The sequence below is a fragment of the Polypterus senegalus genome, chromosome 15, assembly GCF_016835505.1.
Source record: "Polypterus senegalus isolate Bchr_013 chromosome 15, ASM1683550v1, whole genome shotgun sequence".
Lineage (NCBI taxonomy): Eukaryota > Metazoa > Chordata > Cladistia > Polypteriformes > Polypteridae > Polypterus > Polypterus senegalus.
Genome location: NC_053168.1, coordinates 124,696,523 through 124,716,495, shown reverse-complemented (window position 1 = coordinate 124,716,495; position 19,973 = coordinate 124,696,523). Strand labels below are relative to the sequence as shown.

The window sequence follows — 19,973 nt, the reverse complement described above, 5'->3', positions numbered from 1 at the left end:
TAATGCAGCGGCAGTTAATAGAAATGCCGAGGACGCGAAGTGCGCTTATCCGCTTTCTTACAACGTCCATGCGAAATTACGATCGCAACTGTTAACAATTAGACAAGCATGCGTTTGTTTCGTTTTCTTTGCCGATTCGTGTAACATTATATGGCACGTTTGGGTTTCATTTAAAGAAAACAGTTTAGAAAAAAAAAAAAGATCTCGTAGAGTGGATTTGTATAAAAGCACTCAAGAGATGCTTAAATCATCCTGTTTTATGTCACTTTAATCTTCAGAATGTTTCCGACGCGTCTGTCGTTTATTTACTTATTTGAATAATGCATTTGTTGTTCTGCAGAAACATCGTGGTTTTATTATAAGGGAGAATGTCTGTGTTCTGAGGAGACACAGTAGAAATAAAAATAAAAGCCCTTCCGCCGCAGAATTGTTTCAAACAGAACGAATTCAAATGGGATTTGGGGCTGCTATAATTACCTCCAATCTCTTCTCCAGTTCCGTTTAGTTCTGAAATACGCAGCATTTATTTAACAACTTAAAAATAAAGGTGCCAGAGAGGTTTTTCAGAGAGATGCCATAGGTGAACCATTTTGGGGTCACAAATGTCCCATCCACATGAAGAGCTTTTCTGTTTTTAGATTCGTAGTAGGCTCCATATACAGCAAATAAATAGATGGGAGCAAATTTGTGAAATACTAAAGGCTCCTCGTTTTAAAAGGACTCTTCCTGCATACAGTATCACAGGCTGTCAATTCAAGTTTTCTTAATCTCTTAGTGTCCTGCAGCCCTTCACTAAACCTTCAAGGTTTCACTTTTATTTTACATATTACGACGTTTTCCAAAGCGCAAAGGACCAACTTCGTATGCATGGAAGCCGCAGCTCAGAATGAAACGGTGCTTGGTCAAGCAAAGGTTCTACAAGAAACCACACAACCCAGTAAAAGATCAGAAAGTGCCATTAAAGACCCAGTATCTCGAAGAATGTGCCCGCAAAATGTTTGGGCTTAACACTTTCTGAAAAACAATAATGGGACCCTGGAGCAGATGAAGCGCTTTCGACAATGTTCTGTTCAAGTGCATTTTAAACACGTTTCTATTTCTATTCTATAGGTATGGATAATAGTAATATCGTTTTTATTTTGGAAATCTCTGCATGTCTAAGCAATATAATATCCATGTTTAGATATTGGACAGATAAAAAAGGTTCCTATATACAGTACACCTCTTTAATAGTGGCTCATATTTGAAGCCTATTCATACATACTTAAACCTTTTCTTGATAAACATTTTTTTCATTCAGGGAAGGGTGCCTTGTGAATTAAATTTAGTTATTTGGGTGTAAAATGGTTCGTAATATATGGAGGAAACATACATTTTTAATTATATATATATATATATATATATATATATATATATATATATATATATATATATATATATATATATATATATATATATATGTGTGTGTGTATGTAATATATATAATACTGGTTCTTTAATTGGCACGTTATGGTTCTTTACTGGGTTGTGTTGTTCCTCTCATTTCTTGAAAAAGAACAATTTTTTTTTCCTTTAAGGGTTCGCGGCATATATGAAGTTGGTTCTTTGTGCTTTGAAAACAAAACCTAATATTTTGGGTAAAAAAATAAAATGAAATCTTTAAAATATGGTGGGCTGCTGGACACTATAGATTTAAAAAACCTGTTATTGTATGCAGTGGTTGTCCCTTTAAAATCAGGAGCCATTGATATTTCTCAAATCTGTTCCCATCTATTCATGATTTTTCGCTCTGTGGAGCCTGCGATGGATCTAAAGAAACAAATGGCTCCTTCTGGAAACCTTCTTATGAATGCTGGGTCTTTTGGGAACCCAAAAACCAGTCCTCTATGGCATCGCTCTGAACCACTCTTGCATCTTTCGATAACGTTTAAAGGGGGCAATTTTTGAATTTCGGCAGGATACTCGCGGACCAGTAAAGCCTGACCTTAGCCCGAGTTACTGTGCGCAGGAACCCGCTGGTGTTTCACAAATCTCTTAGCACCTACACTCTTAAAAAATAAAGGTGGGATCTTCAGACTGGCAGGAGAACCAAAAAAAAAATATAATATGCACATGAAGGTTAAAGGGAGAATTTTGATTATTTAGATCAACAACAGGCTACAAAAATAATCGTAAATGGATGACAACAAGTTTGTAAAATTCGAATGGATTACTGGTTTTAAAAGATTCGCATGACACAATCATACAGGCTATACATGTGCAGCTTTTATTGATCTGTGGTGTCCTGTTGGGTAGTCTACTAGACATTAAAGAGGTTCCGTTGTTCTCCTTGTATTGGAAGCCATTTCAAACACCAAAGCTCCCTTCATATGCAAAGAATCCTTCCCAGGATGAAAGGGTTAATTGTCAAGATGTCGCAACAGCAACCACACCATCCTCCAAAATGCCACTGCAGTAGGCCTACCCGTATTTCTGGATGGTTACTTATGGAATCTCTTTCGGATCTAAAAAAAACTGGGGGTCGTTCTGGAGCCTTCATGTGGATGGAAGTTTTGGGAACCATAAACGTCAACCCCATACCCAAGTGCATGGCACCGCTCTGGAGAACCGCTTCGGCACTTTTACTTTAAAGAATGGAGCCGATGAACTCTTTTCGTTTCTCATTAATTCATTACAAAAATGCCAATATTTTACCTTTTTTAAAAATAATAGACACTAGATGGGAATTACATTTTTAGCTGATACCTTTATCCAAGGAAATTAATAAAGTTAGGATATGCTGCAAATCTTTACACTCAATTATTTAAAAATTAAAGACGGAAAACAGGTAACTGATCGCGGCCAGACAATGAGGCAGCGGCAGGAATTGAACCCTGGGATTCAAATATAAAATACATGTATTATTATTATTATTATTATTATTATTATTATTATTATTAGTAGTAGTAGTAGTAGTAGTAGTAGTAGTATTATTAGTATTATCGTTGTTGGCGCGAGTCCTTTCACTTCGTTGAAAATGTTGTTTCGAAGCCGCGAATTAAGGATTTTAGCTTCTCCGCTCCTCTTGATGATCCTTCCTTCCTTCGTAAATGTATCATTTTATTTCCTTTGATGATTATATAACTCCACAAGTCCTTCCACATAATAAAATGCACAGTTGCATTGAAATAGATAAATACATTTTACCGCTTCATTAATGGGGTACTGAATTTTTAAAGAAAGTGGAAAATCATTATTTCTGTAATGATCACTAAAATGTATGCATAATGAATTAATTAATTTGGTATTTCAGTTTACAGTACAAAACCGGGAACGATTTGTTTAAAAAAAAAAAACTCTAGAAAGATCCCAAAGACGCCCCCCTTCTCTCCTTTGTAGATCACATTTTCTGCTCTTTAAATCTCTTTTACTGGAAGCTCATCCGCGCTATCATTAGTGTCTTTTTTTTTTTTTAAAGAAAGCGATGACTTATCCATCGAAACTGGCGCGTCCAGGACGGCCGAAAGAGCAGCTTGAGCGAGACCTTTAATTATGTTAAAAGAAACCAAGTTAAATATGTTGATCCAGCCATTAAAAATGGTGTCTGTTGCTCAGAGGCATAAAGCCAAACATGGATCCTTTAAAGCCGCCTCGCAGGCCTTTCCTCCAAACAAAACACTTAAAAATGCAAATGATTTGTTTCGTGTCTTTACCTTTCTCGCCTCTGCCATTTCTTCCCTTTCGGACAGGTTGCTATCCAAATGTTTATAAACTCAAATTTTAAATTTCTACTTCATTATTTTAATGATTCTGTAAGTGCCATGAAATCCAAAGGGGAATTCAGAAAAGGAAAAAAAAAATCCACGTTGTTTAAACATACTCATATTTCTTATTAGAATTAATGAAGGTTTAAACTTTACAGTTGCAAAACCTTTTCAGTACGTCAGGCAGCTTCTAAATTAGGAGCCGTTGAGGGTCTGCCTTCGCAGTTCGAGGTCACTGCTGCTGTTATGTTAGTTGACGGTTATTGAAAGGAGTTCAGTGGACTGGCAGAGAGAGCAGAGACGTCCAAACGTCAACCTGCAAATCTGGATGGAGTGAAAGCGAATTATTATTTAGAATAAAGACTCATTGGACAAATAAAGTATACTTTGAAGCAGATGCGTCAGTTTCATTAACTGCCACTAATAATGTCATGCAGATAGAAAGACAGACAGATAGATTCATGTCATTGTATACATAGGAACGACATTTCAATTAAATACATAATAAATATGAAAAACATTATATTATAATTAAATGCATCAATATAAAAGTCACTGTATGCTAGATAGATAAATAGATTGATTACACAAAAGACATTCTGAGGATTTTTGGGGAAGGAAGGCAGAAATTTTGAGTTCTACTGAAAGGTCTGATATTAGAAATATTAACATTAAAGATACTGTTTTAGATAGATAGATAGATATGAAAGTCACTATACAGAATAAGTATAGATAGATACATAAATAGATGTGAAAGTCACTATATTATAAATTTAGAGGTTTAATGTACTGCATTAGATACAAAAATAGATATGAAAGTCACAATACAGAATAAGTGTAGATAGATAGATAGATAGATAGATAGATAGATAGATAGATTGGGCACTGTATTAGAAATGTAGTGTTTTTAGGTACTACTGTATATTAGATTTATTGATTGATTGATAGATAGGCGGCATGGTGGCGCAGTGGTACAAAGGAGACCTGGGTTCGTTTCCTGGGTCCTCCCTAGTGGAGTTCTGTTCTCCCGTGTCTGCGTGGGTTTCCTCCCACAATCCAAAGACATGCAGGTTAGGTGGATTGGCGATTCTAAACTGCCGACCCTGCCCAGGATTGGTTCCTGCCTTGTGCCCTGGGATTGGCTCCAGCAGACCCCCATGACCTTGTGTTTGGATTCAGCGGGTTGGAAAATGGATGGATGGATAATTGATAGATAATGACAAATGTATTCTGGAATTTTTTGAGGTAAGGAATACGGAAGTTTTGAGTTCTATTGTAAGGTCTTATATTAGAAATACTGAGATTAAAGGCACTGTTTTAGATAGATTATGAAAGAAAGTATATAAAATAGAAGTTATACATAGATAGACAGATCTTTCCATGACTCTATTTTGGAATAAATGCATTCACAAAATGAATATTTAGGCAAAGATACAGTAATTTAAATTTCTTCATTCATGTTCTCCCCTAGGGCGATTCATTGGGTAGCACAGCCTGTTTAGGGTTACACTTTATTAAATCCCATAACTGGTCATTGTCCTTGTGGAATGTGCACGTTCTCCCCTTGTCTGTTGTGTGGGTTTGAGACAGACATGAAGGATGCTATATTAGACATTTAGAGGTTTAATCTTCTGTATTAGATAGATGGATAGATAGATAGATAGATAGATAGATAGATAGATAGATAGATAGATAGATAGATAGGAAAGGCACTATATAATAGATATATAGATGTGATAGGATAGATAGATAGGAAAGGCACTATATAATAGATAGGAAAGGCACTATATAATAGATTAGATAGATAGATAGATAGGAAAGGCACTATATAATAGATATATAGATGTGATAGGCACTATATTAGAAATTTAGAGATTTAATTTACTGTATTAGGTAGATTATGACAAATGTATTCTGAGGTTTTCAAGTAAGGAAGACATCTGACTTCTACTGTAAGGTCTTATATTAGAAATATTGAAATTAAAGGTACTGTTTTAGATAAACAGACGTAATGAAAGATAGTATATAAAATAGAAATTAAACATAGACACAATATTAGATGTGAAAGACACAATATTAGAAATTTAGAGGTTTAATGTACTGCATCAGACAGGTAGGTAGGTAGGTAGGTAGGTAGGTAGATATGAAAGTCACTATACATAATAAGTACAGATAGATTTGAAAGGCACAATATTATAAATTTAGTGTTTTAAGGCGCTGTATTAGATAGATAGATAATGACAAATATATTCTGAAGTTTTCAGTTAAGGAGGACAGAAGTTTTGAGTTCTATTGAAAGGTCCAGTATTAGACATTTAGAGGTTAAAAGTACTGTTTTAGATAGACAGATAATGAAAGGCAGTGCACATCTATTGATAATATTAGAGGATAGACGTGGAAGGCGCTATATCAGATGATGAAAGGCATTGTGTAAAACTGGAGTGACAGATTCACTCGAACGGTTCACAGATATCTAGTTGAGACTGACTAATCCTTACTTCTTTCTCTTAGCCCCCTTCAACAATCTTAAGATGAAAAGACTTCTGCAGTTCTCAGAAGCAAGTGAAAATACATAAGGTGTGCCGTTATTATGTGTCGCCTTCTATAACAAGTCTACATTCTGAGGCCCGCCTAAGCCAATTCGGGGTCCCAGGGGTCTTGAAAGCCATTCTGACAGCACCGGGCTGTCCCTAACAAGTCAGGACAGGTAGACTGAGAGACCCTCACTGTCTGTATTGTAAGAATATTCATTGAGTTAGATTGCTGTAATATATCATGGAATGCAGTTAAGCTGAATAGTTACGCTTAGCCTTTTATTTACACCTGTCTTTATAAGTAATATTTTTATATAAGGGTATCTGTTAAATGGATGGTGCTTCCATTCAGTTAACTCAATTTAAATCTTGGCCTAGGTTGGCTGTTTCTAGCTTTCATTTTCTCTGTGTGTTGATTTGTGTTTTCTTCCAGTGCCTCAGTTTAATTCTGGAGATGAGTGCATTTAATTAATAGGTCATAAAATGGCTCAGTTCACTTACATACAGTTCATGCCTATTTCCTGCAATAGACTGGCACCTTGCTCTTCTTTCCTTTGTTTCTGGGATGGAGTCTACCTTTCTACGACCCTCTTTTGGAATAAGTGCATTCACAAAATGAATATTTTAGCAAAGATACAGTAATTTGAACTCCTTCATTCGTGTTCGCCACTCGTTGGGAAGCACAGCCTGTGTAGGGTTACACTTTATATTAAATTTCCATAACTGGTCATTGTCCTTGTGGAATGTGCACGTTCTCCACTTGTATGCGTGGGTTTTTTTCCTGCGTGCGACCATTTTCATGTCACATTCTCAAAGATGGGCCCGGTTGGTTAAGCGGTGATTTCAGATTAGCCGAATCTAAGGATGAGTGGGCACTGCAGTGGACTAACGCACTGTCAAGGGGTGTTTCCTGCCTTGTGCCCTGAATTACATTACCTGAGTTACAGGTCTGAGAATGGATGTCTTTGACCAGAATGAGTGAAATGTACCAAACTTCACTGATGGATGTTAGCTCTGTATGGGAGTGAAAGCAGCAGGACTCGACGAAAAGTTGATGAAGGAGTAGAAAAGCTTAAAGTGGGAAGAACAAGTACAATACAATACAATCTCTTATATAAATATTTCTCTTCTGGTTCGTCCAGCTTCCTCTTCAAACCCAGTCCCCCCCACATGCAGCCCACATAGCATTTCTTGATTCCTATTCTTGCTCTTCCAAACCCTTCCCCATGCTGCCCGTGGCCTCCCATACACAATACAATAATACAATACAGTTTATTTTTGTATAGCCCAAAATCACACAGGAAGTGCCGCAATGGGCTTTAACAGGCCCTGCCTTTTGACAGCCCCCCAGCCTTGACTCTCTGAGAAGACAAGGAAAAACTCCCAATAAAAACCTTGTAGGGAAAATGGGAGAAACCTTGGGAAAGGCAGTTCAAAAAGAGACCCCTTTCCAGGTAGGTTGGGCGTGCAGTGGGTGTCAAAAAGTAGGGGGTCAATACAATACAATATACAGAACAGAACAATTCCTTAAGACAGTATAATAATAAAAATTTTAGAAGTACGGTCTAACAGTAGATGATATGACATAATTAGGTTTGGATATTTTTAGAGTCCTGGAGACCTCATCCATCTAGCTGCCTCCCCATTTGGCCATGCCACGGCTGAAACGTTGCTCCGATGAAAGGACCCCTCTTTCCCATGATTCCTGTGATCCTCCATCAGGGATGACTTTACCATAGGCAGGCAAACAACTTGGCAGGTGGGCCGTGGCACCAATTGCCACATTTGGGTACCGAGAAAGAAACAGAATAGGTGAGGGTTAGTATTCAAATATAATTATCATGTTACTTATGTTTTAGTGCTAATGACTAACAACAGAGATGCAGTATGTACAGTTAATCAGCAGCCCCACACTGCTTTTCTTGATTCCTATTCCTCCTTCAGATTACCGCATTCCCTGCTCCTCTCTTATGACCCCATTGGTGTCACGTCACCGCCCAATATCTAGCCTGACTGTGTGACCTTTCACTTCGGCCATGTGTGTGCCTGGGAGTCTTTTTCGTATCCTGCTACAGGAAGTTACTCTCACAACCATTGGCATTGGTTTCGCTCCTTGCTATTTTCATTATACTGCGACAGTTGTTTCCTAAGTCTTTGTTATAAAATGAACGACAATATCTTCTTTGTCGGCGGGTTTTTGTACAACGTCTTCTGTATTCCGGGATCCAGCAACTGCTTGTTCCTATCAGTGGGTTATTTCTTGACACAAATGGTTGACGAAGGCGATGCACTCTCACTATGACATAGGGCAGTAGATTTCGTTGCATCACGTTGGGACAGATTTGGAGACGTTCTTCCTGTTGTTTTTTCCAACGCAAGTCGAGTTATCACAACAAGTCAGGAGTACTTTCAATACATGGCAACATCTGGAGTTTATGGTGGTGAAGCTGAAATTCAAGCTCTTTCTGAGATTAGATCTTTCGACTCATTACCTGTCGTCTCCACCAAAACACCTATTCACAACTGCGTATTTCAAGAACTATTTCTTTCTTCTTGATTTCTGAATTCCTTTCTCACCATTTTCCATTCCTATTCTTACACCGCTGTATTCTACAGCGGGCGTTGGCTAGTACAATTTATTTTTGTAAAGCCGAAAATCACAAAATGCCGCAATGGGCTTTAACAGGCCCTGCCCTTGGACAGCACCCCAGCCTTGACTCTCTAAGAAGACAAGGAAGATCTCCCAAAAAATACCCTTTTAGGGAAAAAAATGGAAGAACCCTTGGGAAAGGCAGTTCAAAAACAGACCCCTTTCCAGGTAGGTTGGGCGTGCAGTGGGTGTCAAAAAGAAGGGGGTCAATACAATACAATACACAGAACAGAACACAAGTAATCCTCGATACAATATAATAGTGCAATAGAAATATTACAAGTACGGAGCAGAATTTAACAGTAGATGATATCACATAATACGATTTGTAACCGACGAAGCTCTGTCTGGTCGACCATCAACATCACACTCACATCGACATGGCGGATGGCTTCATCAGAGAAGACCAACGGATTACATTGTCCGCTGTTGATGCATATTTGGATATACAGTAGGCTATGGATCTGAGTGTGTCACAGTGCTCGATATTTTGGAGTATCGTAAAGTTTGTGCAAGATGGCTACCCAAACAGCTTACTGATCTGCACAAGCCGACATCCTTTGGTGAATGTTAGCAGGTTTCACTCCCTCTGTCCAAAGAAATCTCAGTATGGTGTGTCGTTCAACAATGGTGCAATTGATAGCAGGGCGTCCATGTTCATTTGAACTTAGCCTCAACTAGACTAATGGCAGAGTTCTGCACTGTGCGTGTTTGAACTACCCATAAGCTACTGCAAATGTGTTGTATTGTGCCCACTTCTATCCAATTGCGGTTACCGTGTCATTTTCAAATTGCCTTTACCTTTTGATTTACCCTCATAATTTAGCAAAAAAGTACACGTGTTTTGCACATTGTGAGAATACAACTGGATGACCTGACACCTTGAATATGCAATATGAAGACTGTGAGAGTTTTTCTTGGACTTTTTCATATTGTTTGCTGTTGCATTGTGTTGGTCATCAAAGGCTCCAATTCTATCAGAAGATTGGTTATCTCCATTCTGCATAAATACATGAAATTAAAACTTTGTCTTGGCCATCACTACAAACCACATGGTGTAAGTGTTATGACCCCGTAAGGTGCACAGAGAAAGAGAGACTTACGGGGGAATGTTGCATTGGAGCCATGCAGCCACAAACAGGTATCATCATAAAATAAAAATAATGTTACATGATACATTTTTTAACACTGCTTCCTTGACAAATACAAAACATCCCATTAAGTTCTACCTGTTAAAAACATACTTTATAGAATAATGTTTCACTTGGAAAAATGTACTTTTATTTGGAAAAATGTAATTCCTACTGAACTCGTGGCAGGAAGTAACATGTACTGTGTGACCCGACATTTGCGCGATAGACATATGAGCCGGCAAAATAGCGCCGATTAAAACGCTGTGTCAAAATCGCACAGACAAAATCGCAAAAGTTTCATTAAATATGAATTACTAGCTTAGAAGTCAATATTATGAGACGCGGCATGCCATCAGCACGGCACGCAGATAGTCCTTAAGATTACGCCCTGCAGGAAGAATTGCAGGAAGACGTCTTGATAGATGAGCGTATTTAGACTTGCTGGCTGCCTGACTGCTGGTAATTCCGCTTTGTATACGACGCGTTATGCCAACCCTCGACTGAGTTATTTGTTCACGGCATGCCATCAGCAGTTACAGTGGTGTGAAAAACTATTTGCCCCCTTCCTGATTTCTTATTCTTTTGCATGTTTGTCACACAAAATGTTTCTGATCATCAAACACATTTAACCATTAGTCAAATATAACACAAGTAAACACAAAATGCAGTTTTTAAATGATGGTTTTTATTATTTAGGGAGAAAAAAAAATCCAAACCTACATGGCCCTGTGTGAAAAAGTAATTGCCCCCTGAACCTAATAACTGGTTGGGCCACCCTTAGCAGCAATAACTGCAATCAAGCGTTATGATAACTTGCAATGAGTCTTTCACAGCGCTCTGGAGGAATTTTGGCCCACTCATCTTTGCAGAATTGTTGTAATTCAGCTTTATTTGAGGGTTTTCTAGCATGAACCGCCTTTTTAAGGTCATGCCATAGCATCTCAATTGGATTCAGGTCAGGACTTTGACTAGGCCACTCCAAAGTCTTCATTTTGTTTTTCTTCAGCCATTCAGAGGTGGATTTGTTGGTGTGTTTTGGGTCATTGTCCTGTTGCAGCACCCAAGATCGCTTCAGCTTGAGATGACGAACAGATGGCCGGACATTCTCCTTCAGGATTTTTTGGTAGACAGTAGAATTCATGGTTCCATCTATCACAGCAAGCCTTCCAGGTCCTGAAGGGTCTTTTGTGACCTCTCGGATGAGTCGTCTCTGCGCTCTTGGGGTAATTTTGGTCGGCTGGCCACTCCTGGGAAGGTTCACCACTGTTCCATGTTTTTGCCATTTGTGGATAATGGCTCTCACTGTGGTTCGCTGGAGTCCCAAAGCTTTAGAAATGGCTTTATAACCTTTACCAGACTGATAGATCTCAATTACTTCTGTTCTCATTTGTTCCTGAATTTCTTTGGATCTTGGCATGATGTCTAGCTTTTGAGATGCTTTTGGTCTACTTCTCTGTGTCAGGCAGCTCCTATTGAAGTGATGTCTTGATTGAAACAGGTGTGGCAGTAATCAGGCCTGGGGGTGGCTACGGAAATTGAACTCAGGTGTGATACACCACAGTTAGGTTATTTTTTAACAAGGGGGCAATTACTTTTTCACACAGGGCCATGTAGGTTTGGATTTTTTTTCTCCCTAAATAATAAAACTATCATTTAAAAACTGCATTTTGTGTTTACTTGTGTTATATTTGACTAATGGTTAAATGTGTTTGATGATCAGAAACATTTTGTGTGACAAACATGCAAAAGAATAAGAAATCAGGAAGGGGGCAAATAGTTTTTCACACCACTGTATAACAGTTATATCCTAGCACATAATGTGTACATAATGCGCATGTACGCGTCCCACTCTCGATTTTGTCAGCGCGCATTTATCGAAAACCAGTTAGCAGGTTTGCCGGCGCTCATTTGTCCGTCACGGTTTTGTCGGGGCACATATGTCTATCGCGCTTTTGTCATTGAACCCATGTACTGTATATGAGTGGAGTTTTCTTTTAAAACTGAAATTTGTAAGCATTGTGAGTAACTGCACACACCAGGATTCAAGGGTTGGGGTACCACCAGGTAAACCCCGTTTATTTCTGGAACATCTCAGAATGAGCCCCGTATATCTTAGAGCAGGGATGTCAAACTCCAGTCCTGGAGGGCCACAGTGGCTGCAGGTTTTCATTCTAACCATCTTCTTCATTAGTGACCAGTTTTTGCTGCTAATTAACTTCTTTTGCCTTAATTTGAATTAACTTGACTCAGGCCCCATAGTTGTTTCTTTTTCCTTAATTAGCAGCCAAACAATAATGAGACACAAAACATGACTGGCTCACCTGTGCCCATCACACAATATCTAAAAATAAAGAAAAGTGAAGGTTGATCTCTCAGGTCACCAAAACATTTTGATGGTGTTCTTAGGAAAAACAGAAGATCAACAATATTGGAAATGTCTGCTGTGGCAGAATGAGAGCAGCAACAAGCAATGGAACAAAATGAAGGACTTAATTAACAGCGAGAATTGGCTTCTCATTAAGAAACGTTGGATTGAAATTGATTGGAGTCTGAAGACCCAATTTAGCTGGTCGTCTGTTGGCTTGTTTCACATCTCATTTCTGTTTGGCTACTATTTAATGAAGAAATGGATCAATTCAGAGGACTGAATCCTTAAAAACAGGGCTTTTAGAATGAAGATAAAAGGAGTTAATTAGAAGCGAAAACTGCTCGCTGATTAGGGAAAGTGTTAGAATGAAAACCTGCAGCCACTGTGGCCCTCCAGGCCTGGAGTTTGATGCCCCTGTCTTAGAGTGAGACCTGTATATTGAGCGCCAGCACTAGTATGGACACAGGAACTACCACGGATGTGAGGTCAGGTATCTTCAGGGCTTTTGAAGCTGTGGATGACAAAGAAGAGATGGTTTCAAACCTTGCTCTCTCCTGTCTTGGGGTGGGATTACTTACTTTATAGGATCTATGGAGGTGTCCCTAAGTGTGCATTTGTGCCACTGAATATGTCATAATCATATGAGGTGATTGTGTGTGACAGCATGTTTGCTTTTCCTTAACACTGCCATGTTTACTTGATTTTTTAGGAAGTAAAGTTGACTTTACTGATGCTGACAAATAGTTATATTCACTTTCTAAAATTCATTAAGAAATTATATTCATATCTGTCCTTAAACTAAAAGCTGTAATGATGTCCATGGGGATAGTGGAGGATTTAGGTATGACATGGCATGGGCAGCAACCCAGAGTGGCATCTCTTGCACCCGCACCAACAAAAGAAATTAGTAAGGTTAATGGGTGGGTGCTGTGTAAAGTGTGCGGTATTTACACAGAGGGGTGCCGATTATGTAACTGAAGGGGTGTGTACTCTGGACACTGAGGGGACCCCCCCCCATAGTCATCAATGTCTTATACTACTATCTGCACCATCACCTGAGGGTTGCCATTAATGAAAGTAAAGGGGAAAAACACACCCGGTCATCTTAGTCTATTATTACAGATTGCCGGCTATGGACATCAAGGGGGCGCTGTGTGTGTGTGTTTGGGTTCCAAATGTGCTGGCACGGTAAAAGAAGAGGATATCAGACATTTTATAGTATTTGTCAAAGCTCGCCAAACTTTTATTTCTTGTAATGGAAGCTTATTTTAAAGGGTTTCACTTTTTATTAATGGCAGATACATTAGTAATGACATCATTTCAGAACCTAGACCTTAATATCACCGAGCACATAAACACATTTGCGCAAATAAAGGCTTCATCAAAAATTAAACACTGCATTCAAATCGATGGCGCGGCAATGTTAATCTGAAAGAAATAAAGACTCGCCATGTAAATAGAGTGTGGTGTTTGAGTCAGTAAATAAGATTTTATCTTGCTGCAGTTCACAAAAATGTATTGTGTTTAACAGCTTTAATTGTAAGATGCATGGAAAGCTAAAGCTAAATTTTGAAAATATTTTTAAAAACGTACCTTAATACAGCAAAACCCTTGGATTTACACTGACTGGTGTTAAGGATTCACACGTGGTGAATAGATGTGCCCAGCAAGCACGGTATGTCTGTGTCGAAATTCTCGATGGACATATGCACCCAAAACATTGTAAAATGCAGTGGTTCTCAATCTGTGGGGCGGGCCCCCCTAGGGGGCACAAAGTAACAAAAAGGGGGGCACGAAGATGAAAAACAAGAAGAAAACAAGAATCGAAAATATGAAAAATACATCTTTTGAAACCAAAACAAATGAACTTAAACTACATTCTGATACTAGAAAAGTAAATATAGAGTTAGATAAATGTCGATAAAAATTAAGTAGGTATAATAAAATATGCATCTATGATATATCATTAATTAAAAAAGAACAAATTGGTATTAGTGGGCTCCTTTCAAAAAAACCTTAGGGGGGGCGCGATTAAAACTCGGGTCGCAAATACTTAAAGGTTGAGAAACGCTGGTAAAGTGCATACGTTGGTAGCGGTTGCTTTCTCAGTGTTAATTTTATTGGTATTATAATCTGTTAAGTAGTGGATTACAAAATCGCTTACAGCATTAACGTCACACAAATTGGCAATTTGTACCAAGTTTTTATAACCAGAGGTTGATAAAGGGATATAAAGGGCGAATCCAAATAAACATCGTGTTCTGATAAAACACAGCAGCATCTGTTTGTACGAATACAGCATGGGAAACATCTCAATAAGTTAGAAATTAGCTGCTGTGTTTAGTACTGCTTCCTCACAAACCTGGACCTATGGGTTCAAATTCCTGGCCTGAGGGATTGCCTGTGCACATTCTGCTCATGTCCACATCCTGAAGACAGGAGTGATATTTTATTTGGTAGCTTAAATGTGTCCTGGTGGCAGGGTTGCCAGATATCTGTTGGAATGATTACCTAAAATACCCTTAAAAATAGCCCAAAAGTAGTCTAATTGTAATGGACTGTTGTCGTGATCTTGGAGTCCCAAAAAATACCCACCAGAGAGGGGTATGACTGTCAAACCCCAACTAGTAATATGGACAAGCACTGAATCTTTATAAAATCAAATTTTATTCTCACAAATTGCTCTTTAATATCAATAAAGCTCCGTGTAGCACAAGAAGCAAAGGAACTGCCCAAAAACCACTAACGCAGTCCAAAGCAAACAACGTCCCAACACAATAATCCAGAAATGTAGTCAAACACAGAGCATGAAGGTGAAAATTCCAAAGAAATTTAAATACACCAGCACAGCAAAAACACAGTTGACTCACCAACTCCAGAGCGCATTCACAATGAACCGCCAGGTACTGTGGGAGACCCTCTGGACTTATAAGGTAGAGCACGCTGTTTTTGTTTTGTAACTCACAAAAGTCCATTTTTTTCCTATGGAACTCAATCAAAAATAGCCCAATTGGGTAGGAAAATCATGAACTTGGCAACACTGCCTGATGGGATGAATATGAGTGTGTCCTGCGACAGACTAGTGCCACATTCTGGATCGATTATCATCTTGCACCCAATGCTTCCTAAATAACGACTGGCTCTCCATGACCCCAAAGTAGATGATCATGTTAGAACACAGGTAGATGGATTGATTACTTAATTTTAGGCCATTCATAATAATAATAATAATTGTTTATATTTATTTATTTAGTGCTTTTCTCACTACTTAAGCCACTTTTTTATAGTGAATGGGGAGCCACTTCAACCAACTCTAATATAATGAAGTAACGGCAGCCATGTTTGCACTAGTATGCTTGCCTAACATTAACTCCTAGATGGGAAATGGGTGAGAGAAAATCAGACAATTAGAGACAGATGGCGATTAGGGGTCCAGAATGATTAGGCCAATGGTGGGCAATTTAGCCTGGACACTGGGATCCATCCAACTCTTTACAAAGGATGCTCAGGGTTCTTTTATGACCACAGAGAGTAAGGACCTCGATTTTATATCTTAGCCGAAGAACGGTGCCATTTTTACAGTACAGTGTCCCCGTCACTGCACTGGGGCATTGGCATCCACATTCAGACCACAGGGTATGTGCCCCCCTTTTGGCCTGACCAACAGTTCTTCCAGAAGCATCCTACTGCGTAGGGCCCTTGAGCAAGTCCGTTAACCTTAAGTGTATCAATCATCAAATCATCAAGCAATTAACCTAAGCTTCCCGGGTACTCAAACATTCCAGTAAACATACAATTACAATAAAATACAATTAATTTTTGTACAGCCTGAAATCACACAAAGAGGGCCTCAATGGGATTTAGCAGACCCTGCCTTTTGACAGCCCCCCAGTTTTGACTCTCTAAGAAGAGAAGATAAAAATGGATGAAATCTCAGGAAAGGCTTTTGGAAGTGAGACCCCTTTCCAGGTAGGTTAGGCATGCAGTTGGTGTCAAAATAAAGGGGTAAATACAATACAATACAATACACAGAACAGAACACAAGTAATCCTCAATACAATACAATAGTACAAGTACAGAGCAAAATGCAAGAGTAGATGATATCACGTAATACAAGTCCTATTTGCTCAGAGTCCTGGAGACCATTAAGCTGCCTCCCCACTACTGGCCATTTCATAGCTGAGTCAGTGGTGGACCAGCCAACCTGTGTATCTATAACCCCAAAATGAGTGTCCACCCTTCTCTGATGGTAATAAGGTATGTGTGATGAAATATTTTCATGTGTGTTTCCTCTTAACTAAATGCTTCATGTCGGGAGTAGCCTGATGGAACACCCAGACAAATCCAATGCACTGTTTACCGAATGGACTATTCTTGATTTTCATATGCGTCATTATAAGCTTCTGATTGGCAACTTCTTTGTTTTTCAGATGACATCTCACAGACTGTGCTGCGAAGACAAAGGTATCTCTTTGACATCTCGACTCTCTCAAACAAAGAAGAGTTAGTGGGAGCCGAACTGAGGATATTCCGGAAAACACCTGGAGATATCCCGGCAAGTGCAACAGGCCTGTACAGCATTCACTTACTCCCCTGTCATTCTGAACAGCTGCTGGATTCAAAAGCTCTGGATCCACAAGATATCCTCTCGTCCGCATGGAATGTGCTAGACGTGTGGTCGATAGTTCAGAAGCAGCATAAATCCAAAAGTCAGAGCCAAATATGTTTGGAGCTGAGGGCTACTTCGGACCAAGTAGGCCGGGAAATCGACTTGAGGACTCTTGGCTTCAACAGGAAGGACCGCCGGCAGCAGGAGAAAGCCATACTGGTGGCCTTCACCAAGTCCAAAAAGCGAGAGAACCTCTTTAGTGAAATGCGCGACAAAATCAAAGCTTCTCAAAACCTGGAGGAAGAGATGGGATTTCAGTTCAAAACCAGGCGCAAGAGACGGACAGCGTTTAACAGCAGGCACGGAAAGCGGCACGGGAAAAAGGGCAAGTCGAGGTGCAGCAAAAAACCCTTGCACGTCAACTTCAAAGAGCTGGGCTGGGATGACTGGATCATAGCCCCCCTAGATTATGAAGCGTATCATTGCGAGGGTGTGTGTGACTTTCCTTTGCGATCCCACCTGGAGCCCACAAACCACGCAATCATACAAACACTCATGAACTCCATGGACCCCAACTCCACGCCACCCAGCTGTTGTGTACCCACTAAGCTGAGCCCAATCAGTATACTTTACATTGACTCAGGGAATAATGTCGTTTACAAGCAGTACGAGGATATGGTGGTGGAATCCTGTGGCTGCAGGTAGCACCTTTCACCCCCACAAAAAAAAGAAAGAAAGAATGTACAATGGAGGAAAGCAAAGCGAAAAAAAATAAAAGTGGGGGTCGGTCAACACCAGCAATGGGACGGCGTTCAGTCCTAAGCTTACAACCTTCTGAATAGTGACACCACGGGCGCCAGCGAAAGAGCCAAAAGGGAACGTCTTTAATATTATTAATTTAACTCGCCGATTAACAGAAAGTAAAAAAAAAAAGTCGATATTTATTTGTGATAAGCGTAAGCTCAGGCTGAGCTTTTGACTATGGGGTGAATTGGAAAGTAACCAAAAAATCGGACGGAGAAACAAGTGGGAGTTCAGCTCCCATTGAGATCAAATGACCAGAAGCCTTACACCTTCATGTTATTTTTATTTTTATTTTTTTTAAAGATATGGACTTTTCTAACTTTTTTTTTTTTTTTGTGCTTCAATGCAATGGTGGCCTGAAACAGATCTGTCTGGATAGAAGAGGATTAGGTTGCTCCATTCTCCGCTGATTTTTCGAGACGGCACACAGGATGCAATGAGAGGAACCTGTTCAGACTGCAGACTATTGAAAAATTAAGTGTGTGGCATTGGCCGAGGTGGAAGCTAATAGTCCACAATCCTTTTCATGGGCTGGCATGCGTAGAGTAATGGACTTGGATGAGTGGGAGGCAAACCCCTCACCCCCCCACCCAATAAACGTATCTGCTGATCTTAACTGCTTTTCCAAGATGAAGTTAATTTAGCAAACATGAAAAGGAGCTCCAGACTGAGAGGAGAACAGGAGCGGGAGAATAAGCTCTCCACTGTGACGTTTTTGGAAAATAACAGGCCAAGCCTATTTGATATAATAATAATAATAATAAGAATAATAATAATAATTAATAATAATAATAATAGCTTTTTTGTGTTAAATTTTTTTTAAATTTAAATCAAAAGCCTTTAAGTCTATCACAGTCACGAATGTATGTCGAGCTTTATAAGAATCGGCATGACATTATTTTAACCATCTCCCATGCTCCCATTTTCCCATCATTTTCTTTATTTTTAAAATAATATATTCACCCGATCTGCGGATTTTACCCAGTCCAAGAACTGAAGAAGTCAAAGTGTTCACGTCCCACAATCTGCCCAAAGCGAGAAGTGCACTTGTGTATAGCGGCCAACCCTCGGCAATAATGAAAGTTATGGAGAAGAAGAAAGCAACAAAGATGAAAAAGGACCTGTAAAGTATAAAAAATAAAAAAAATGATAAAGAGCCTCTGGGCAGATACTTTAAAATGCACATTAGCCTTAAATGCACTGTTGTTAATAATTTAAGCTGTAAATATTTGTATATTTAAACAGACTTGCAAGAAAATGGAGAGACGAGCAACTGCATGTCTTTCTTTGTAATGTATAGATCTTTATATGCACTCAGAATGGTATTTCTATTTTAAAACTTTATTTGAGTTGTACAGGGTTTAACGTCAATCCTATATTTCATACTTCAGTAAGATATTTTAAATTGTTGATGATATGCATTCATTTATGTACTGAGGGTGAAACATGTTTTCATTGTCTACCTCATATCCCTGTTTAGTTTCTATAGAACTTTGAGGTACAGTCATGTAGATGGCAATGTTATTCTACAGCATATATTTTTCACATTATTTCTGTATTAATAAAACACACAAAATGATTCACCTGTTGACTAATTCAAATAAAATATATTGTTTAAATTATAACCACTTTGTTGGAACAAAGGCAAATCAATCAATGGGTGAGCATTGGAATAAAACCGAAACCTGCTCTGATCACTGACGTGACTTGCAGGCTTCATCCCCGAGCAAAGTCTCATTCATAGATTCATTCTGTCACACAGATGCAGGGAGCCATGACCTGGCCAAATAGAGTGTGGTGCAAAGCAGGACCTAAACCTGGATGGACGTCTAGACAGTGTACAGAAAGCGATCAAGGTGGTTAATGGGGTGCTGGGATCAGTGTGCAAGAATATCATCAATAAGGTGATGACTTCTGCAGATGATACCAAACTTGGAGGAAAGGTGGAGGATGTAGAATCAGGTAAACTGTAGCAGAGCGACATGGACAGCATGCAGCTTGGGCAGATTTACAGAGTTTTACAGTATGAACATGTACGCTATTACATATAGGAAGGTGAACTGTTAGAGCGGAATACAATGAATCACGATCTACAACCAGTGAGTGTACAGAATCGATCAAAAAAGCTAAAA

The 19,973-nt window shown here is 39.1% G+C and overlaps 1 protein-coding gene across 1 annotated transcript in view; it reads left to right on the top strand.

The window, feature by feature from the left end:
* The window catches only part of gdf6a (growth differentiation factor 6a), a 32,905-nt gene extending 13,484 nt beyond the window's left edge, over positions 1-19,421 (top strand). The window contains exon 2 of the mRNA XM_039737327.1: positions 16,859-19,421. Within this exon, the coding sequence (XP_039593261.1) occupies positions 16,859-17,742 (884 nt within the window). The 3' untranslated portion in view covers positions 17,743-19,421. The remainder of the gene's footprint in view (positions 1-16,858) is intronic.
* Positions 19,422-19,973: the final 552 nt, after the last annotated feature.